The 24,112-nt window shown below is 39.1% G+C and overlaps 1 protein-coding gene across 1 annotated transcript; it reads right to left on the reverse strand.

The window, feature by feature from the left end:
• Window positions 1–19,837: 19,837 nt before the first annotated feature.
• On the reverse strand, window positions 19,838–21,732 carry LOC140763454 (putative wall-associated receptor kinase-like 16). Its single transcript, XM_073101649.1, has 3 exons — window positions 21,408–21,732; window positions 21,239–21,295; window positions 19,838–21,127 (listed from the first exon to the last, which is right to left on the reverse strand). Exons 1-3 carry the CDS (start codon window positions 21,556–21,558, stop codon window positions 19,950–19,952), a joined length of 1,386 nt encoding a protein of 461 aa, XP_072957750.1. The 5' UTR covers window positions 21,559–21,732; the 3' UTR covers window positions 19,838–19,949.
• Between the last annotated feature and the right edge of the window lie 2,380 nt (window positions 21,733–24,112).

Below are 24,112 nucleotides of genomic sequence, written 5' to 3' on the forward strand. Positions count from 1 at the left end.
CATATTCTATATGTGGGATGCAGAAAGAAACTATGGATCACTTTTTCTATATTTCTCGATTCATCTTTAGAAAAGAGAAGCAATAGTTGAAGGATTAAATCCAGTTGCGAAGGCAAGGTGCAGGCCTGTTATGTAGGCGCCAACTCCCAATTATTTCTTTTTTTTTTTTGATATGCCACTCCCTGAGCAGAGTGAGAGAATGAAGTGGGCTTTGGTAATGTTTGAATTTGCACCCACCCTTGAGGTATGGAAGGTCATAGCCACCTATTTGTATTCTTTAATCTTGACACCAATTGACTAACTATGATTGGTCCTATTTGGAGGGCACTCGTAAATTTAAATTTAAAGCTACATTGTCACAAAGATTTGGTTTGTAATAACCTGGTCCCGCTATGTGCCTCTCATGAGGGTTCTTCCTCATGAGTGTCACATGGAGATTAGGAGTCCAACAATATACCATCAAAATTAAAGAAGACCAAAATAATAATGAAAGTGAAAAAAGGGCCTATAGGACATAATAAATACATCCAAATATAACAGTAAAGGTAGAACCCCCTTATAAGAGTATATATTTAAAAGTAAGATATAACAAGAAGACAATATAAACCCCTTATACAAATAGTATAAAACAGAGTATAAAAGAAGAGGGGCCTGACACCCTATAAGGTAAACTACAGCCAAGTATCTTGCTAGGGTGTTAATCAATCTACATCATATATCAACTCGGAATGGGCCTAATGCTCTATAGGTGGTACTATCACTTGTCAAGTATTATGGATAACAACACATCCAGCATAGAAAATGTATGCATAACTATGCAGTTGATAATCATGAACGTAGAATAAAAATGTATGACTTGTATTTAGTTAGCATGGTTCGACTTGACTCTCGCTAATCCTATCCACCACTTACGCGTGGTGCGCCTCCCACATAGGCATTTGGCCACTAACATTATATCCAATAATAGGGGTGCAAACGAGTCAAGCTTAAGAGAGCTGGGCCTAGCTCGGCTCGACTTGATTACTAGATTTTCCTAACTCGAGCTCAGCTCGAGCTCGATTCGAGTTGGAAAAGGTTATGATACACTTAGTTAGGATTTTATCTAATTAGCTAAATCCAGCTCTATGCAATTTCAGAAAAATATTTGTAAAATATTCGACACATATCCAAATAATATCAAACTAGTTGGATAAGGTCGACAACCTCTAGATCTATAACTTTGATATTCATGACTTCTCCATATTCTAAATATATCTATGATAAAACGAAAGCTTAATCCAAAAGGTATTCAGAGAAGATAAGGAATACTGGTTTAGTTGGTTTGTTAGGATTTCATATTATTTTAGGACTTGTTGGCTAGCCTCTGTAAATATGTGGATGACACCTAACTTTACATTGCTATTGGATTCTTGATTTCTTGCCTCCTATCTTCTCTCTAGACTCCTTCCTTGTAACAACCCAATCCACACAAAAAAAAAAAAAAAAAAAAAAACAATTTCTGGGCACGACGCGACCGGCCACACTGTGGCCGGCCTCGTGCCCATGCAAGCTGCGCATGCAGCTTGCGTGGTGGGGGCGCCACGTGCCCGCTGCCGCTGCCGCAGCCAATGGGCTGCGACCAGCTGGCCGCGGCGGGCCCCGGCGCCGCCGCAAACCGCCCCCCCCCTCACCGCCTTCCCTCTCTCTCTTTAAATCTCTCTCTCTCTCTCCCGGTTGGTCTCTCTCTAAACTCTCTCTCTCTCTCTCTCTCTCTCGCCGAGGCCGGACTATCGCCACCGCCGCCACCTCCACGAGCGCCGGTGAGCTCTTTCTCCTCCTCTCTCTTCTTCTCTCTTCTTCTCTCTCTCTCTCTATCTCTCTCTCTCTTTCTCTTTTTCTTACCTTGGGCTCGGGCCCGTCGCAGCCGAGCCGCCGGCGAGAGGCCGGCAGCTGGCTGGCCACCAGCTGCCGGTGCCCTCCCCGCCGGCCCGGGTCCACACCTCCCTCACCTCCTTTCTTCTCTTTCTCTTCTGTTCTTCTTCTTCTTCTTCTTCTTCTTCTTCTTCTTCCTCTTCTTCTTCTTCTTCTTTCTTTCCTTCTTTCTTTCTTTCTTTTTCTCCTTCTTCCTCAGCTCCTCTTTTCTCTTTCTGCACAGTGTTGGGCTCGGCCCAGCACTGATGGCAGTTGTAATTAATTTATTAATTAATTAGTTTATTTATGTTATTTATTTAAGTATTTTGCTTCTTAATTAATGCAAATAGATTATTTAGACATTAACTATTTTAATAATATTATATATCCTTCAATGTATTTTTATTAATGATAATTTTTATAATTAATGATTAATTAGGCATAAATATAGGTAATACTTATATTTATTTATTTATTTACATATCTATTAGATTAATAGATAGATTTGTAAATTATAATTATTAGATTTATATTCTAATATTCTTATGATATACATTTTTTTTAAGTAATTCTAATTAATTTATTATACATTATTATTTTGTAACAAAGAAGATAATGGCTACATAGTCCCTAATTAATCAAGATATAATTTAATTATAATTAGGTTTTTATCTATATTTATATTTTATTTATAATAAAAATCTAGCCAATTATAAAAATAAGTAGAAATTCTAAAATCTAATAAATCATCATATTTTACTCGAACGGATTATAATGGGATAAACAACTAACTTTATGTTACTTAAACATTTTCAGACGATCCCGAACCCCTTATTTGAGACCCCGTTGTCCTTGCTAGCGAGAAGTGTCACACGGTTGATGGACGGATGTAAGGGATACGTGGTTTGTATCTTCTGATCAGTGTGAGTAGTCTTATCCCCTAGATCCCTTTCTCAAATTAGGTTATATTATATATTATGTACATGCATGTTTTGACCTCCAACATGATTATATGACTTTATATAAAGATGATTTCAGTCGAGCATATTTTATCATGCACTTGATTAGACTGATCTGGATATGAGTACATTGGTGATATATAGAGATGATTGGAGATGATTATGCTATTATGGTTTTATGTCGGGATGATTTCTATCATGAGTATGGATGTGATAGATTAGCATGAGTATGCATGTGATAGATTAGCATGAGTATGCATGTGTTAGATACATGGTTGGAGTTGCATTACATCATTTGCTCTTGATTCCTATTCCACCTAAATTCCTGTTATGCATTGACTTGTTATTGTACTGGATATATGCATATGATCTGTCATTTAGAAGGAAAGCATGAAATATGATTGATGGGATAGTTGATAGAAAGCGTGAGGATACCCGAGTGGGCGCGAGGGTTAGGACGCGCTTGGTGGATGATTGATCGCTCGACATGGTCGCGATCCTGTTGGCCTTACGTCCGAGGTCGTTAGTCTGTGTGCGCAACAGACATTCGGACACATGCCGTTCGCCAGGGCATATGTGGCGAGTTATCCTCACGAGATTTCTATCAGCTAGAAGGGTGCCCGGTCTGGATGGATGTTGATACCCTAGCGGATGGCAGGGTATGGTTATATTTGAGATACTCCTTGCGGATGGCAGAGTATGCTCTGAGCCTTCGGGCATGATGTTGAGACCGGATACCGGGTGTTGACTGTGCACAGTGGTCTAGTATGATGATGACATATAGAGATGACATTGATGATTGAGATGTTGAGAAATGCATATAATTTCATTATCATCTGATTACCTGATTATCGAGTGGTCAATATGCATCATATATGGTTGCATTTGATATCATAGCATAGTCATGATCTCAATGCATCATGTGTCATATTTGAGAGAGAGTTATGATGATAGATGACATGGAGAGTTGTTTACTCATGGTCGAGGATTATATACTTTTATCAGTTATGACATGTTATCTTCTTTTCATTTATATATTATTGAGGATACATTCATATACTCATTCATGACATGATACTCTTTCTGATTCATATTATCCAGTACATGATTTACTCTCTGTTTGGCTTCACTGATTCGGGGTAAGGTCTATTCACTGAGCCTTTTGCTCATGACTCTCTTTATTTCTTTTCTAACCCCTCAGATATGTGGTACGTGATAGCGACTTGAGAAGATATTTTAGAGTGATGATGAGGTGAGCTATAGATGCGAGATGGCGTAGATGATAGTTTATATAGAAATTGAGTTGTACCAGTATTTGATATTTGTACTCTTTTGTATTAGACGATGATTTATATAATACAGGTCGAATCATAGTGTACTCTTGTATCAGTTGTTTAGTTGTATCTTGATGGTTTGTTGTGGCCTGTGTGGGTCCTGCCAGATTATGTAGCGGTCTAGTGTGTATTATTGTGTATTTTGATATTCATATGTTAACAGGTTTATTTGGTTAAGAGTATGATTTATTTGGTGATGGATTATGTGATCATGGATATGTTAGCAGGTGTTTTGATGATGTCATGATTGTATGTGCACAGGAGTGTATCTGTGCGTGACGGACCCCGCCTGACCTGTCGCGTGCGTCGCGCGTGCCGTGTGGGCGCGTGGGCGTGCACGTGTCCGTGCCGGGCGGGGGCGTTACATTCCTCCTCCCTCTTCACCATCCTTCCATCTCTACCGTTGGCAAGGTTTCTCATCGCTTCTAATCTCCCTCGATTGTCAAGCCACCCCTCTTCTTTGGGATCTCGACCACTTCGTTCCATTCGTCTACTTCCCTTAATCACTTCCACAATCCACCCTCATCTCTATACTCATCCATAACCTTAACATCCACTCCACTCGTCACCACCACTATCACCCACGTTATTCCGTATTTTCGTCCCTTCTATAGTTAGAATCTGTGAAGAGTGTAAATATAAAAGTTGTATATTAGGAAGATACGGATCCAACCCAGACTGCTTCCTATAATAAATTCAGATATTAAGGAATTATTTTATAGTCGATCTTTTGGTTCTAGATCCTATCAATTTGGCCTATCAAAGTGGTATCAGAGCCTATTAGGTTATTTCGGCTCTTCTCCAACTTGATGAGGCTCGAGCTTAGATTGACAGCTCTATGGGAGAGTAGAAAAGGAAAGGAAGAGGTAGTTCAGGTGATGTCGGTGGGAGGATTTGGGGGTTGTGCTACTAGTTACCCATTAGAACAAAACCCATTCGATTCCTAAAACAATACAAAAAATGAAGTATTTAAGAAGAAAAGAGGAGGAAGGAGTACCACGGTGGCCACGAGAAGCGTGTGACGGAGAGGAGAGAGTCGACGGCACTGGTCGACCCCTTTCTAGCATAGATCAACCCATTTCTACGAGAAGTTCCATAGGTAATAGAGAAAGGTAAGGGGAGGAGTACTCATATGCTCACCAGCGTCACCGCCATTTTCTCACTCAAGCTCATATTTGGAGGTGGAAGGAGGAGGAGAGGAAGGGGCCAAAGAAGAGGGCTGGTCTTCATTTCGGCGAAGGTAAGGTCAGTGAATTGGGGGTGGCAGAGGTGATGTCAGAGATAGCCGATGGGACCTTGTAGACCACAAAATATCATTTCGGTGGCAATGGTCGACGAGAGCTTTAGTTGGGATGGGTTTCGCCATTTTGGTGGTGGAGGAGTGAAGGTGGAGATGGGTTTCATTATTTTTGTGGTGAAGGTGGAAGACTAAAAAGGATGAGTTTCAGTTGAGAGTTTGGGATGGGTATTAGACAGGTTTAGGATTTTTATATACATATCATATTATTTGTTGGATCTTAGATCCAACGATTCTAAACTTATATATATATATATAAGCCTAATCGAGCTGAGCTTGAGCGAGCCAGTGCTGGCTCGGCTCGATAATATATTCGAGCTCAAATATTTAGCTCGGCTCGGCTCATTTAGAGCTCGAGTTGGGCTCTAAAGAGCCAAGCATGCAAGTCCACATGCTTTTTTGATAGCCCTACTCAATAATCATAAAAGCCCCCAACGGATGGATCGTCTGCTCATCACTAGCCAAATAACATGACCAATTGTTTGCTTCCACAAACTAAGAACCCTAATTATAAGCCCACCATATAAGTTAGTATTACAGATCTACACTGCTCTCTAAGCCCCTAGCTTCTTCGCATGGCTGTGCCGCAAATCATGAGCTGTCACTCAAGGATACCCTTACCCTACATCATCGGGTACCGCCTGGTCTATATTATTCTACCATATTTGCTCTCTCTTGGATACTCAAGAGTTGACTCTCGTTAATCGATAGTAAATTGCTCATTGCTTAGCAAATTCACCGACTAATTGTCTAGGAACCATAGGCTAGGTGTGAGCCCTATTATATAATAATATAAATATCCCCTACTTCTAACTCTGACTGAGAAAATGTCGAGTATTATCAAGATATAGAGATCATTCTCTTTATAGTTGTGCTCGTCGGAGGTTGTCATGTCTAAGCATGCTGATGAATATGCATAACAATCAAAATAATAGTAGTTACGTCAAACATGTTAAACAAACATGTGTTATTATGGTAAATAGGCTATCATGTCATAAATGCTTATTTAAATTAGAAAAATTTGTATATAACACCCTTCTCTTTAATGAAATTATGGTGTACACCATACATTTCCACTATTTGCAAGCCCTATGATTTAACAAATATATGTAGAAAATATCTTGTGTTACATTTGAACTAATACCATAAAAATATTTCGTTAAGTAGAGATATTTTATTTCTAAAATGACTAAACTGCTTTCATTTATAAAATAACTAAAATGCCCTTAACTTGGTTGATGATATTTTTATAATTTTTTTAGTATAGTTAATTTAACTCGGAAGTTGATTAAGCTTAACTAACAGATCTAGCAATGGGGTATTTTCTATACATATTTGCTAAATTATTGGGCTCAATTTATAAACAATAAAAATGTAGGATATAAATCATAATTTTATTAAAAGATAGGGTATTGTATTTTCCTTAAAATTATAACATATTAAATCAAGTGATAACAACTAGGTCAACACCTATATTTAATATTTAAAGGGGTAGTGAATGAAAGAAAAATAAAGGAAATGAGGAAATAAAGGAAGAAAAAGCCCACAAAGGGCTCAGACTTTGTCTAGAGAAAATTAAGCTCTGGCTGGTCCAAATCCAACCTAACCAAGAAGGGATCGGGCTGAGCATTCTTGATTAACTATTCTGTGAAACTAGATTGCATTTAGTTGATTGTCCTTGACATGGATCGCACTCGCTCTTCGTAGGTTGTAGACATGCTTGATGATTACTATGCTCATCGGTTGTGCTTCAAGACATGGTAGATGATAGCCAAGCACATGAATATTTGAACTCCTTACACTTGTGGAAAATTATGCTCCTTTGAAGATTATAGAATTCTCAAATAAATGATCTTTGATCTTCCTTAAGTTCCTTGAGTTGTTCTAGTCTCTAGTATCATTTTATAACCATGGATGATCCTTTGTAATTCATACTAATTGAATTACAAGAGAAAACATTAAGATGAATAAATTTCTAACCTTTCATTCTCAATTCGGATTGACTGATTTGAATGATTATGTAAGACCGTTGCATTTTGCTCTTTTGGCCTTTATTCTTTGTTTTTCCCAAGTAGTGTGATTTAATAATACATACAATTTTAGATTGTACAACATAAACACTTGCGTTTTGTGTCTACAAAATTGTCATTAGAAAATATTACATTTACAGTCGACAAAGAGATGTTCCTAACGTCTATGAACAAATGCCAATATAAACTTTAGTGATTATAATCTACCTAATGTTTAGATAAATGCTGGTATAAATGTTTCTTGATGCTTCACCAATTTGTGGTGGCATTTAGGAATAAAAAATTAGCAAAAGATCGTTTTGTTGTAGGGAAAAATTATGAATCCTTAAGTATGGTCTGATACCAACTAAAATATTTAAGAGATAGAAATCCTAGTCAATTAGGTTAAGATAAATATTGAAACTCAAAACAAAAACCAAATAGGAAAAACACGATAAAACTTGAGAAATTTTTTGAAAGTGAAAAAGTTTCTTTCACCCTTGAGAGGAAAAAATTGCGAATCTGATCGCACACTGATTAAACTATTTTATTTAAATGGTAGATATAAGATTCACTTTTATTCGTTTTTACAACACTAATGACTATTGATTGAAGTCTCTTTCTTGCTCGCACTCTTTTATGATAAATTACTCTATGAACTATATTATCTCCTATTGATTGTCTTTGACATGGATAATGATAGCACTCCTTTGATAGTAGACATGTTACTCGTTAATAGTTAAGCTCCTCAGTTGTGCTTCAAAATATGATAAGTAGAAACCAAGCACACTGATAATTGAACTCCTTATAGAAAATTAAGCTCCTTTGAGGATTCTAGAACTATCCATGATGAACTTTGACTTGAGTTTCTCTTTAGTTCACTAGCATCTGGGATCCTTTTATAAGTGTGAAGGAGTATCTATAATTTGAACCAGGTGAAGTATAAAAGGAAACCCCAAATTTGAAACAGTTTTTGAACTTTCCTCTCAGCTTTGGCGTCGATCAGTTTGAACAGTTCTAAGCTGAATTCGCACCCGACTTATATTTCATATATGTTCCAACACCAAAACTATCTCTTGCTTCTTCGACACTTATTTATTTGATTTCTTCGCACATACAAGTCTTTTAGGACTAGTGTGGCTTGATCATATAAAATCATATATTCTACAATATCAATATCCTAGTATTTTGTGTCTACAATTTTGTTATTATAAAATATTTCACTTACAACTTGATCCATGAGAGCCAATCTATACGGTAACTTGTCCAGAAAATGTCTCCCTAGATTCAATTTAGAAGTTATTAGTTGGAAACCTGTTTGATTATCTCCAATATTTCAATATTTAGGGAAGAGAACTAATTTTGAGGCTTGTATTTTGTTTTTCTTCTTATGTCCAGATATAATCAAATCATGCAAATAAATGTATGAAAGAACAAAATTTGATTGCGTTGATTGACATTCTAATTAAGTGCATATTTGATTATAAACTAATAATAATAATAATAATAATAATAATAATAATAATAATAATAATATTATTATTATTATTATTATTATTATTATTATTATTATTATTATGAGAATGAGAATTATTTTGAAATTTGCTATAATTCAAAATTGATTTGGTTATCATAAAAGTAGTAATTTCAGATTAGAAAGATTTTGGATTTTGAATGTTTGAAATTTTGAAAATTATTATATAAGCTCCTATATATATATATATATATATATATATATATATATATATATATATAATAGAGGGACCCCACACAAAGTGACATGAGAACTCTCTTCTTTTCATGGTAGTACAGCCTAATAGCCCATCTTCTGAGATGGATGCTTCTTCTTTTACTAATCAACCCATCATATCAAATTCATGCTTCTTCTCTTCCTCAATCTGACAGGAGATTTCTGTAAAGCTTATATCCAAGAACTATTTACTACAAAAGTCCAAGAACTCCCATGTTTTTCCTACCATGGTTTACTTGGCTTTGTTAGCAGTGAACTTTCTTGTCCTACAGTCATTGTTAAACAATCTAATGGCGACGATATTTCCAACCCCTGCTATACAAAGTGAGTGCGACTTTTGAGAATGATCTTGGCATGATAGATTTACTCTATGGCTGAATCAATGTTGCCTCTATGTTATTATTCATGGGCAAACTCCTTATGAGGTGTCGAGTGCATTCGGCACTCGTGCTTGTATTCAGAGAATCTGATCACTAAATATGCACATCATGCAAAGTCTTTGGCTTTTGCTCTTGCAAGTGTCGGCAAGCTAGTTGATGATGACGACCTCGTGATGTGGCTTCTTCACTGGCTTAGTTTGAAGTATGATTAGATTGTTGATGCTCTCAATGTTGCTCGAGCGCTTTCCTTCTCGAACGTTTTTAGTGTTGACAATTATGTATAAAATATTTTAAGTATTTTTATATTTTTATATATGTACATGAGTATTTATATAAGTCTAGAAAGTATTTGGATTAAAGAATTACAAGATCAAAAGAAAAAGATTTTCGTATTCACACTGCATTCACACTGCGTTTGAACGCCGCGTTCGAACGCGCTCTTAGGAGTTCACATATACAGAGAGAATGTATTCAGACCGTTCGAACGCGAACACAGGCGTTCACACATACAAAGAATGCGTTCGGGCCATTCGAACGCACCCTACATACGTTCACAGCACGTTCACACATACAGAGGAGTGTTTTTGCGCGTTTGAATGCAACCTGTGAAAATCAAGCCACCGTGTTCGAACGCACTTGGGCCCGTTCGAATGCACTTGAGAACAAGTCAGGCCGTTCGAACGCACTTGGGCCGCGTTCGAACGCACTTACGTAATATGCAATTTTTGGACTTTTGTGATTACGAATATGACTTGGATTTGACTCTATCTTGGGTACATATAAAAGCATTGTGATGCCTTAACTCTAGGGTGGTTGGTAAAGACAATTGAAGGAGAATTCTTGAGGCTACATCATTTTTTCAACCAACAAGATTTGACTCTTCTACAAGGCATTAAACTTTCATCTTAAGGGCTATCTAGACGAAAGATTAATCTTGAGGGCTACTGAGGTTGGATATCAGTCATGAGAAATGATAAATCGTGGGTTCTAGCGAGTAAGACTGAGAGGAACAAAGTCGTAGGGATCGACGGATTGTTTTGTGATTCACTCTTGTAACTGTCATTATTCTAGTGATTGGTTTTGATCTGAGTTTGGATTTGTAGTTTTTTCTCATTTGAGTTTTTCCACATTAAAATCTTGGTGGAACATCTTTGCTTTTGTTTTTTAATATTTCTTTCATTTTTTACTTAAGCAAAGAGTAATATCATTGCTTAAGGTTTAAATACATACGTGTGTCTAGGTGTTTTTTTCACCTCCTTCGAGGAAGTTGTATCTCTTCTTCTTGAATTTGAATTAGGGCTCTCTACAATCTATATCTAATCTTATTCCTATTTATCTTTCTATTCTCATGGAGGTCGATGTGATCAACATGGATGCTCCAACAACTCTGGTGATCACGGCTAAGGTGGTGCAACTAATCATATGACAACAAACCATCTTCTCTTGAAAGTATTACAGCCTATAAGAGTTACGACACTCTCATGGTGGATAAGAGTGAGGGGGTCTTCCCATTAGTCTCTCAAAGAGATAATAATTGTTAATTTATATTTTATTTTATCATTGTGGCTTTTATGTTAACTTCTTCCCAATGACCAACAAAAGATGAATGCAAATAAAGAAAACGATAAATATTAAACAAAATAAATGCTTGCCTCGGCCATCAAATAGAGTCTTTCAAGGACTCACTTTGAATCTACGAGTTTCTTTTTCTATCTCATTATATGAAAAATGGTGTTAACTTGGCAAGCATTCTAAATTACCCTTTCAAAGGCGTGCATCTTCATTTCTTTATTCTATTCATTGTAACATGTGGGGTTTTTCCCCAATGGTGTCAATTGGAGGTGAATTCATTAGCAATTGGAGGTGAATTCTTATTCAAATACTCTAGGATATGACATTAAGGATTAAGATCAGTCTTATATTTTTGGCTTATGCTTACATGTATTCTATTTATTGGACTTATGCTTTTCATACGGCCACATATCTTATTAATCAACTTACCACCTCCATGCTTCATGTGTAATCACTGTTTGAGAAGGTATTTCGCCGACGAATTATTATATATTTCTTTTTGCACATTTGGACATACAAATTATCCCCATTTCATTCCATTTGGCAAATGAAAGTTTTAATTTAAAAGCAAGAGCATGCATATCTCCTGGCCATAAGAGGTGTCACAAAGGCTACAAATGGCTAGACCCAATCACAGAGTAAGATTCTTCTTTCAAGACATTTGGTACTTGATGAAAATTTATTTTCTTTCAAGACATCTGGTACTTCCAAAGTCATGTTCTAAAAGAACTACATTCTATCACTAAGTCCCTCAACACCCACTACTACATGCACCTCTACAGCTTTTATTGAGTGAGTCAATCTAATTTAGGTGAACATATTATCTCCCCAACATCCACTTGTGAAGATCATGCACTACCACCAACAAATGCAGATTTAATTACACCATATCGGACTCATCATATGGTCACTCACTCATTGTCACATAATACCACCGAAGGTATTATGTGCTACTCTTTATCCTCTTCTAATTACATTTCTTTCTCTTCCTTCTTGTTAAACCCATCTCTTACAACAGTGCCTGCAAAGATTCACATAGCAACAAGCAATGTAAGAAGAATGTGATGCTCTTATTAAGAATATGACATGGTCTCTTGTTAAATTTGAGCTGAATATGATGTTGTAAGATGCAAATGGGTCTTATTTATTTATTTTTTTCCGAAAGAAAGTTCGTAGACCGATGTTATAAGAGTTAGGTTCGATTACAAATAGCTTTCAACTGCTCCCCTGACCAAGTTCCAGAAATTTTGGAACAGAGAGCATGCTGGGCCAAATTGTGGGCAAAGAGATTGTTACATCTGCTGGTAAACCTTACTTAATCTATGGGATACTTCTAAAGGTGCAGTTTGCAGTCTTGGATGACGTGATGTGTAAAGCAATCTAAGATGACATCAGAATTGTTGATCCAGTTAACTATCGCTTGGCAGTCACTAAAGAGCCACATTTCATCAATAGTATGGATTTTGCCAAACTCCCTTAGCCCTGCTAGGATAGCCTAAGATTCACCGAGTGATGGGCTAGGGTAGCTATCAAGAAAAATGGAAATAGCTAGGGGAGGGGGGAGGAGGGGCTAAGACTGATGAAGATACTAATTCCTCCGCATAGCTCATTGCACCAAGCCACGTCAACCCAACCTGCATAGGTGGAAGGGCAACTGGGGTCCGAAAGTTGAGAGGCACAACCCACCTAATCCTAGAAGAGAGGTCTAGGACTACAAGATATGAGCTCATTTGCCTTGAGGGCTACTTCTCTCGGGGAGGCTTGCCTGTTACCAAAAATCTTGTCACATCTTGCTTTCCAAATACACAACATGAGGTAGAAGCAGTAGATAACATTCTTGGAGGATAGCTTAGTATGGAGATTGAGGATCTAGTCTTCCAACAAGCAGGCATGAGCAGAATATTTGCACGCCAAGCAGCTCTCGCAAAAGGACAGCTGAAGAAGATGTGCTCGATGGTTTCACTTCAAGATGAGCACATGGGACAAGTCTCATCGATTTTAGGCAATCTTCTGTGAAGGATGGCTCTGACTGGGATAGCGCGAGCTAAGCACCTCCAAAGAAAAGTTTTGACTCTAGGTAGTAAAGTTTTTGCATGCCAGATTAGAGACCAAATCTTCCTAGGGTTACCACCTAAGGTTGAGTTGAGCCAGTCGCCATTGGATACTGCATTGTAAGAGGCTTTAGCCGAGAAGACAGCGTTCTTTGCCGTTGACCAGAAGAGCTTATCAGGTCGCCCAGCTGAGTGAAGACTGAGGTAAGAGCTAAGGATATATGTAGCTACTGGGGGTGGAAATATGCTGTGAATGAGCGATTGCTTCCATGAACCATCAGTGATTAGATCACTTGCCAGTCTGATAGAGTTGGGTAACTGAAGGTTCTCCAAGATGGCAGGTGGTAGCTAAGGGTTCGTGCGAATAGAGATTGAAGCTCCATTTCCTACCGTTCAGCGAGCATATCTGAAGGGGATATCTTTCACTTTAAAGATGGAAGACCATGTTGCAGAACACGATCTCTTAAGGCCTGCTGCCAAAAGGAATTAGAAGGATAATACTTTGCCTATAGGAGGATGGCCCAATCAGCATTAGGGTTTGATACTAGACGCCAAGCGATCTTGAGGATGAGAGCTTCGTTGATAAAGCTCGGTTGTCATATGCCAAGGCCTCCCTTTGAAGTAGGTTTCCATATGGAGTCCCATTTGCATAAGAATAAATGTTTGCCATTGCTGCTAACTCCCCACCAAAAGTTTCTAATGACATTGTTTAAGTCTTTCAGCAGAAAATTAGGCAGTGAAGCCAGCGCCATGAAGTAGACAAGAAATGAGCTGAGAATTGACTTAATTAGAGTGAGTCTACTGGCATGAGAAAGAAGGTTGCACTTCCAGGCTACTAACCTTGCTCTTATCTTATCAAGAATGAAGCAGTAAGCTTGACTTTTTGGAGTGAGGTGGAGGAGAGGATTGACTAAGTACCTGTCTCTAGGTTGAATAGATTGGAGGTTTAGTTTAGATAAGATGTTTGCATTTGTTGAAGAGTATTGAGGATTCGTCAAAGTTTAATTCTTAGCTAGAGATTGAGCAGAAGCGGTCTAGTATAGTTGTGATGACTGATGCTTCATTCGAAGAAGCCTTGCCAAAGATTAATAAATCATCTGCAAAGAGGAGGTGGGAGTGCACTGACACTGTACGAGCTGGCTTGATGCCCTTGAGGAGACCTTCATTCGCAGCATCCTTAAAGAAATGGGAGAGAATATTTGTGTCAAGAATGAAAAGATACGGTGAGAGAGGGCATCCTTGCCTCAGTCCACGAGTTGGCTTGAAAATATCGCTTGCATTGCCATTTATTTCAACAGCTAGAGATGTAGAAGAGATGCATTAGTAAATAAGCTTGGTATATGCCTCCGGGAATCCATAGAGCTTAAGGCAATTCATGAGAAATTTCCAATCCATCCTATCAAATGCCTTTGATAGGATCTGGCGGTAAGGCCATCCGGTCCCGAAGCCTTATCCGGATCTAGACTCCTTACTATACTAGCAATTTCATTTTTTTTTGGTGGACTACAAAGGTGGTCAGTAGAATCGCTAGAGATTCTCCAGAGGGAAGTCCAATTTTGATGCTCGAAATCTTTGATACCCTTAAGATCAGCTGCCTTGAAGAGATTTCAAAAATGATTAACAAAAGTTTGTTTGATAAGAGGCGGATCATAAATTAAATAGAAATTTGTATATAACACCCTGCCTTTTAGCTAAATTTGTAATTGCACCCTATATTTTCATTATTTATAAATCGAGCCATATGATTTAGGGAATATATACTAAAAACACGCGAGTTAGATTCAAACTAACACCGTGAGAATATTCCGTTAATCAAAAATATTTTATTTCTAAAATACCTTAAATACCTAAAATACCCTTAGGTTGATTGTTGACCTTGAGGTTGACCCATGAGAGGAGAACGCAGCCATGACCCTCGCTCGCGTCCTCGACCCTCGCCCCTTATCAGTGTCCTCGAGCCTCGCTGGCATCCTCGACCCTCTTCCATGTCCTTGAGGTTGACCCCTGATCTCGGCAGAGCTACTACCAAGGGACAGTAGTCGGCAGAGCCCTCGATCCTAGTGGTGTAGCCAAGAAGATCTTGTGCTCAATGGGGGCATTCGGCATCCTCAACGGGAGATCTTGTGCTCGGGTAGACTTCGGTGTCCAACACCTCGCGGACGCCGAATCCCAGCAAGGGAGGTTGGGATGAGGATGAGGAGGAGGGAGGAGGGAATGAGGCGGGAGGAGGGAGGAGGGAGGAGGGAGGAATGTTAGGTGGGGATGATGAGGAGGGAGGAGGGTTGAGTTTAATTGGTTAGTTGGTTTAGGTTGGGTTGAGTTTAGTTGGTTAGGTTTAGTTGAGTTGGGTTGGGTTGAGGGTATTTTTGTAATCTTCATAGTATAGTTAACTTAAACCAGAGGTTGGGTTGAGGGTATTTTTGTAATCTTTATAGTATAGTTAACTTAAATTAGAGGTTGGGTTAAACTTAACTAACATATCTAACGGTAGGATATTTTCTACATATATTTCCTAAATCACAGAGCTTGATTTGCAAATAGTGAAAATGTAGGGTGTAAATGCAAATTTAGCTAAAAAGCAGGGTGTTATATGCAAATTTTTCTAAATTAAATTCTCATTATCAACCATGAGATGAAGGATATATTTCTTCCTTCTTCGATAGATAGTAGTAGAATGGAAAATTTTGGTGTTGCGGTCACCACGTTGAAGCCACTTTATTCTAGAACGCTGACGCCAGAATATTTCACTACAATGGAGCAGACTTTCGTGCTTAGATGATAAGGCATTTTCCTTTGCAAGGTTTGCATCGCACGGGCCTATTAGAGCCTGAAGAGCGAGAATATCTTCTTCTACCTCCCAACCTCCTTCTGGAGGTTATGTGCATTGGAGCAAGCCTAGGTTTTGATTTTACGAGTAAGGATTGCAAGGGTTTTTGGTAGAGGATCATCAGGTTTGTAGCTAGTGGTCCATGCTTGCTTGCAGAACGGGATAAAATGTTGATGTTGGGTCCACCAGTGCTCAAAGCAAAATCGATGAGGGTAACATCGAGCTTTCGGCTTCATCATTAGGAGGATGGGGTTATGATCGCTACTGATAGCTGGGAGGTGAAAAAGGCAAGCAGAAGGGAAGGTTACATACCAAGAGATCGAGGCTAGAGATCTATCAAGCCTTTCACGGACTAGGCTGTCACCCATGCGCCTATTTGACCATGTGAACGCCGGGTTAGAGAAACCAAGGTCAATGAGGCCTGCATTACTAATGCGATTATTAAAGGCAACACGACGAGAAGAGAAGGATTTGTTCCTTTCATCCTTCTCTGGAAGCCGAGATGGCATTAAAGTCACCCATACAGCAGAGGGGAGAGGGGCCAGAAGCATAGCGACTTATTCGGTTCCAGAGATGGTCATCTGGGCCATAACGAGGGTCGCCACAGATACCACCAAAAATCTAATCCACCTTGTCGTCCGGATCACTTACAGTAGCGAAAATGAAACTTGAGGACATTTCTAGAATTTGGACCTTTAGAGAATTGTCCCACAGTAGCCAAAGGCCACTAGCATGACCATTTGTGCTAACAATGCAACTTTCACAAAGAGGAAGAGAGGAGATTATAGAGCTTGAATTTCCCTTACTGCATTTCGTCTCGAAAAGAAAAGCCATAGTAGAACAAGTGCTGTGGAGGAGAGTTCTAGTGTTGCGAATTGTCGCTAGGCCTCCACACCCCCGACAATTTCAAGCCAAAATATTCATTGGTGGTCCGACAGCGGAGCAACGCTCCCCACCTTGGTAAAGTTGTTGAGAACGTCAGTAATATGATAGCCTCTCCCAGATATGGGAGAGGCTTCTTTTCTTTTGCTAGGAGAAATATTGGAAGTTGGGGAGGTAGTGAGAGGTATGGTTACTTGGGGAAGGGAGGTAAGTTTATCGACACTCGGGGTAGTTGAGTGACTTGGAGAGGATGTGGGATAGGCTAGAGGGGACAGGTATGGTGGGCTGGGGGAAGTGAAGATAGAGGAGCTTGAGGAGTGGTAGCTGGGGGAGATAGAGGAGTTAGAGATCTGATGAACTCCTTTAGAGACTGCGTGCAGTTAGGCTTTAAAGGGCTGACCAAAGGGAGTATGTGAATATGTATTTCACGTAGGCCTAAAGCAGCATGCTGATTGCAGAAACTAGTAAGGCTTGGCTGATAGGATGTAGTCGAGTGGACAGACTGAGTAAGGGTAGTTTAGTTGTGCTGAGTTGTCAGGCTAGGAAGACACTAACGGGTTTTGGCAGTAGGGCTAGCGAGTAGGGGTGAAGCCTTAGGAGCTAGACTGGGCGGGTAGAAGGGACTAGAAATGATTCTCTTAGGCTTTTCATGCAAGTGGATTTGATAGAGACGTATAGAGAGGTGGCTGAGTGGCAAGTGTGGATGCATCGTGCGTTATTTTGGCGACAAGTGGATGGTGCATTAATGAAGGGGATGGCGTCTCTGCGGGCAAGATATCAGAGGTCGGCATGACTGGGAATGGCACCCACACCAGTAGCTCTTCGACCGGAGGAAGAGGAGGGCGCCGGCGAAGCAGTTGAGAGTAGATAGGGGGGGGGGGGGGGGTCACATTATTAGCCGGAGTAGTTCGCTTTCCTTCCCACTAGGGTAGCACGGCTCTTAGGAAGATTGCGATGCACTAAAATGCAAGAACTTTGGTTTCAACATCTCAAATAGCTTTTGATGTAGGTGCTGAGGATAATCGACAATAATCTTCATCTCTAGATCACCTCTACGAGGGCATTCAAGAAAATCATGTCCAATGCATGCATAGAATGAGCAGTCCCTTGGGAATCGCTCATACATGTTTTGTATCTCATGAGTTGTTCCATTGAATAAAGTTACAGCGAGAGATGAGACGAGAGGCCTCATCATGTCAATGCTGATATGAGTTCTAATGAATCTCATCTATTTTGCTTCCTCTAGAGAATCTGATGGAACTAGGTAGCCAACTTTCTCCGCTAGAATGCGTGCCGTGATGGCTGATAGATACTTCAACGGAAGGCCATGGAATTGGACCCAGAATTCAACATGAGTGAAGGTCAATTCCTTAATTGGTTTATTTGGCTAGGACTAAGCAAGCACAAAGAGATCCCTATTGAATGTCTAGGGAAAGCCATACCATGCCTTCCATTTGTCAATCTCGAGTTCAAATGCTATCAGTATGAGTTCTTACCAGGATTCAGAAATTCGATAGTTCCTTTTGGACTCCAAGCTTTAGTGAAGGTGACCTTAAGCCCGAAGGGATTATAGGGTTTGCTCGTGATGAGCTTGCCCACCAGACACAGGTTGAGCTTTAGCGAAGAGATGATGTTGTCCTCGGCCAGAGAGATGGCTTCTTCAATTTTGTCGCTTTTGAGGAGCTTAGAAAACTTTTTTAGCTGGTCTTCTTCCGTAGTGGTCATATTTGTTGTAGCAAAGAGACGGGAGATAGTAGTAGTGTAAGGTGGGTAATGCGGGACTGGAGTTGTGAGAAAGGTGAGGTGTGGCTATCTGTAACAAGTGGAGGAGGGTGAAAAGAAGAGAGAGAGCAGGAGAAGGTTGAGGTGAGTGGGAATGAGATATCTCAGGAAGAAGATAGAGAAAACTCTCATGTAGAGAGGAGAAAAGTCACTGGGGAAAACTAAATAAAGAGAGAAACACACTTAGGATGTAAATAGGTCTTACAAAATTAAGCAAATATTGATAGATCTTTCGAAAGATACAAGCTCACTTAATAGATAAGGGGTATACCCAAATTCTCAGGCATGACTATGGTGAAATATTTAGTCTAGTTGTTAAATCGAGTACTATTAGGCTTAAGTGAGTTTTTTTTATGTTAAAAATGATTCTCTACAAAGAGAGCTTGAAGAATTAGTCTTTGTTTATCGACAACTGGGCTTTAAAGCACTAATTTATCCTTATCATGTGTACAAGCTACACAAGGCATTATACGGTCTCAAACTCTTCATATCGGTAGTTCGGGGTAGTCAAAAGAAGTGAAAGTAGAGGAGAGGAGAGGTAGTCTGGGGTAGTCGGTGGGAGGGCTTGTCGCTCCCAGTTGGCCTAACTCGGTTGTCCGCGTCGACGGCTAGGGGTGCATGGTATTTGACTCATGGTCGTAGATGCTAGCCATAGTCTTGCAATGCAATTTAATTTATTTTTTTATTTTATTTTTAAATGTTTTTTATTTTTTATATTTTTAAATGAATCTATGCTAACCAATTCAGACACATGCCTCGCTCTGCTTGGTTGGGTTTGCATACTGATCAATTTTGCTAAAGAGCATTTTGATTCAGTTTTGACATGAAGAGCTGTGACCCTTCAGATAAATTAGATTTTTATAACTGTTAATTTGAATTAGATTCTTACATCCAACCTTCGGCTTCTCGAGGAAAGAAAGAAGACACAAATATGGGGATAGAAAGAGTGGAGTTGAAATTGCAGTAGCTTTTAGTGATAATCTAGGAAGAGTGGAGTTGAAATTTCATCAGCTTTTAGTGATAATTTATAGCTCGACCTTAGAATTAGGTCAAGCTCAGTTCGAATATAATTGAGAGGAGCCTAAACAAAATTTCTGATTTGGAATGAATTTCGAGCGGAGCTTGAGCAAAACCCTTACACCTCTAGTTGAAGATTTAAGCACCCTCCATTATTCAAACATAATTATGTGGTACATCATCATAATTTACATGTCACCTACACATTCAAGATTATATTATCTAACATAGCTTTCTCCTCTAAACTATAATAGAGAGTGGTTTGGGTCTCATGATAGCCTGATGACTCCCCAAATAAGCTCCCCATCTCCTCAGGATTCTCACATACCCAAGCGTGATGCTTGAGCTTTCTTAACCTACCAAGCTCCTCAGCTACTTCCTTCATCGTTGGCCTATCGTCCCCTCTGATACTTATGCATGCCATTGCTAGTTTGGCAACTTCTTCAATTAATCCCATGTCTTCCTCATTTATAATTTGATCGTCTAGCAGTTCAAGGAGTCGACCTGCCTTCATAGCATACATGAAGTCTGACGAGAGGCTTCTAACTTCCTCCAATGCTTCAAAATTCAATGCTTTCTTGCCGGTGAGGAGTTCCAAGAGAATTACACCAAAGCTATAGACATCACTTTTATCTGTCAACATGCTTGTTTGCAGGTACTCTGGATCTAAATAACCGTAAGTCCCTTGTACCAATATGACAGATTGGGTTTCATCTATTGGAGCCAGCATAGAAGCTCCGAAATCTGACACCTTTGCCATGTAATTCCCATCCAAAAGAATGTTGGAGGGCTTGACATCTCCATGAATTATCGGCGGGGACGCAGATGAATGTAAGTAAGCGAGAGCTTCTGCCGACTCGTGAGCAATCCTTAGACGAGTTTGCAAGGAAACGTGGGACGTATTGTTCTTGCCATGGATAAGCTGAAACAGGGTGCCATTAGGGACAAACTCATATACCAGCATGGGAACTTCCACCTCCAAGCAACAACCAAGAAGTTTGACCACATTCTTGTGGTTGATCTGGGAGAGAATTATCATCTCCTTCCAGAATTCCTTCTTTTGGCTCTCGTTGATGACCTTCGATCTTTTTATAGCTACTACACGAGTGTCTTTGAGAGTACCCTTGTAGACAGTGCCATAACCTCCACGTCCAAGGATTGTATTGTCGTCAAAGTTGTTGGTTGCCTCTTCTAGCTCTTCTTTTGTGAATATCTTAAATACCAATCGCTGCTTCGACCTCATCTCCTCATATAACAACCATCCGCCGTGCTGTTGAAAATATTTCGCCTTGAGTTGTGTTAGCTTTCTTCTTACGGTTATGGTGTATATGCAGAAGACAAGCAGGATCAAAAAGATGATGACACCGGATTCTACGCCTGCAGATAAATCAAAGCCATTTGTAATGTATCAAAATAAAAAGTGGTCTAGCTCTAGGGGGGATTGGATAATTTGTAGAGATAATTAAGCTGGTGGAGGATGCACCATACCTATAACCAGATGTAATATTTTGTCGAGAGTATTCTCATTGGCACGCTCGGCTATATCTGAAATAAATCATAAAACTAAGAACACCAGTTTAATTACCAGTGAACAGGAAAAAAATATAATAGAATTTAACAAGCCAGGAAACGAGGGAGAGAGAGAGAGAGAAAGAACCTAGGCATGATTCAGTTAGATAATCAGAACAATTGAGTAAGTTGAAGGTGAGTCGACGTCCCATGCCGAAATCGTACGATACGACGCTGTTGTTGTGGATGAGCGTGTAAGTGATTTCCGTCGTGATGGAATTGAGCTCGAAGCCTTCCATTCAGCAGACGGGTGATGCCAATGGCGTAGGGGTTTGGAACATCATCACGCGTATCTTTGCTGCCCAGAAGTGCATTGACGGATCCCGCAGCTGTTGGCAAAGAAGTCATCAGCAGCAACTGCATCTAGCGGTGGCGACACCCAGAGGATGTGATTGAGTAATTTTTCCATGGGATTTCTTTTGGCTTCCAATAGTCGTTAAGTCTAGCTAGATATATAATGAAGAGGTGGAGGGAGAAACAAAAGCCAAGAATATCGAACGCGGAGATGACGGTGACTAAGTTGACTTGACTTTAATGTGCAAAAAGGGCTGTCCGTATAGTTTGAGGATTAAATATAATACGTCCTAATCAAGTTACCACTTTATCACAGGGTTAGATCTAGTTTAGAGTTTGTTGCTACGTAGTTTTAATTAACAATATCTGTCGTCTTTATCGTTAAACTCTTGTCGACTAATGAGAATATAATGTTGGAAATGTGCTTCAAATCGGTCGAGAATCCAATAAATTACGGTTACTAGCTTGGAAGCGGAGATGACGGTGACTAAGTTGAGTATAAAAAAGAACTGTCCGTATAGTTTGAGGTTTAAAAATATAATACGTCCTAATCAAGCTACCACATTATCGCAGGGTTATATCTAGTTTAGAGTTTGTTGTTACGTAATTTTAATTAACAATATCAGTAGTCTTCATTATTAAACTCTTGTGGACTTATGAGAATATAATGTTGGAAATGTGCTTCACATCGGTCAAGAATCCAACGAATTACTTGGCTAGTTGGCTTGTCATGTTTGATAAATACGCCGAGGTACTTTTAAGAAAATACACCTATAAAATGAGGAATCAATAAGTATTTTCCCCTCTTTAGTTGAAGGTTTCAGTCGTGTTAAAGATGGTATTTTTATTTTATTTTATTTATCTCTTTGATCGAGTAGCTATGTGCAAAAAATATATTTCATAGTATATCCACTGTAGAATAGAAGTCTGCGTGCATTTTATTCATCCATTCAATCAATTCATTCGAGCCTTAGGATTAGACTGTTCTAGTTCGATAAGGCAATTAAATAGTGTGTTCCTTTGGTGTGCAAGACTATAGTTATATCCTGATAGGCTAATATCTATTCTTCTAGAAGCAAGTGATAGAGGGAGAAATAGTCTTAAGTACACGGTGTTCAATACTAGAGTCCGCTAATACAAAATACTATATTTGATATGTAAGTTCTTTTAATATATTTAATTATTATGTTTGGCTCGGTTTTTGTGACTATTTGAATTAGATTTGTCGCTAATAATAAATGCTATTAGATATAATGCAAATGTCAGTGTTATCTGCATTGACAACTTTAGATGGCATCTAGGCAAATGCCAGCCGATAGTGGCATTTAGCCTTGTTTAACATCATTTCTCTATTGCTAGTATAGCCCGATTTTCTCGTAAAGAGGGAGTGAATCCAAAAAGAATGGACTAGTGAGGAAGAGAGAGACACACAAAGTGAGGAAGTGAATCCAAAAATAATGGGCGAGTGAGGAAGAGAGAGAGAGACACACACAAAGTGAGACGAGAGTGGAATTTACATTAGGTGTACAATTGACATTAGGAAGAAAGATTGGTCATTTTAAAGTATGTAATATATCGGGAGAGAGAGTGAGAGAGCGATTATGATCTTTTATCGAGGGAACATCCGATAGACAGGTTTTTTTACAACTTTCAATACACTTAATTTGATAGTGGATTAGTCCATCCTTTACAAGATTTTCTCCGAATAGCAAGATTGACAAAGAGGTAAAAAAGCAAATCAACCTATTGCATTCTTGAATGATTGGTAGATGTGCTAATTGACTTCTAAGCCTCTGCATTAATTACATGTACCACGTCTAAACAGTAACTAAAAACAATGGCATTTGGATTTTCTCCCTGCCTGAAGAGTTCTTTGATACCCAATACTAAAGCTAGGGCTTTCCTAACTAGAGCTTCGTACTTATAGACATTCGAGCACTTTGAACTACTAGAGATAAGATTCTAAGACCAACATTTGCTCCTCCTTGCTAAGCAGTATCTACCCAACAAAATTTGGTTTCTACCTGCAGAGGAGTTCCATTGTAATAACCAAACACTGCCATGTGATTACCATGAGGCTTACCCCTCACGTGAGCTATCATGTGGGGTTTAGGAGCTCAATAACACGCTACCAAAACAAAAAAATCTAAATAAATTAAATGGAAAGTAGAAAAAGAGGTTTACAAGCCATAATAAATCCATTCATGATACAATAAAAGGGGGTAAACATCTTTTACAAAATTACATGTTTAGAGTAGCTACAATAAGGGGACATAAATCCCGTAACATGAGTTCAAAATAAAGCATGAAAGTAAAAGGCCTATGGCCCTACTAGCTAACTGCTACCATGCATCCCGCTAGGGTACAAGTCAATCTGCATCAAATATTAACATGAAATAAGTCTAACGCTCAGCAAGTGGCACTATCACTAGTTAATAATCATGAATAATAATATGCCCATCTTAATAAGATAATGGGAAGTGCACTATATGTTATGAA

Source organism: Typha angustifolia, chromosome 7 (assembly GCF_048772165.1).
Source record: "Typha angustifolia cultivar Huaian chromosome 7, ASM4877216v1, whole genome shotgun sequence".
NCBI classification, from domain to species: Eukaryota; Viridiplantae; Streptophyta; class Magnoliopsida; order Poales; family Typhaceae; genus Typha; species Typha angustifolia.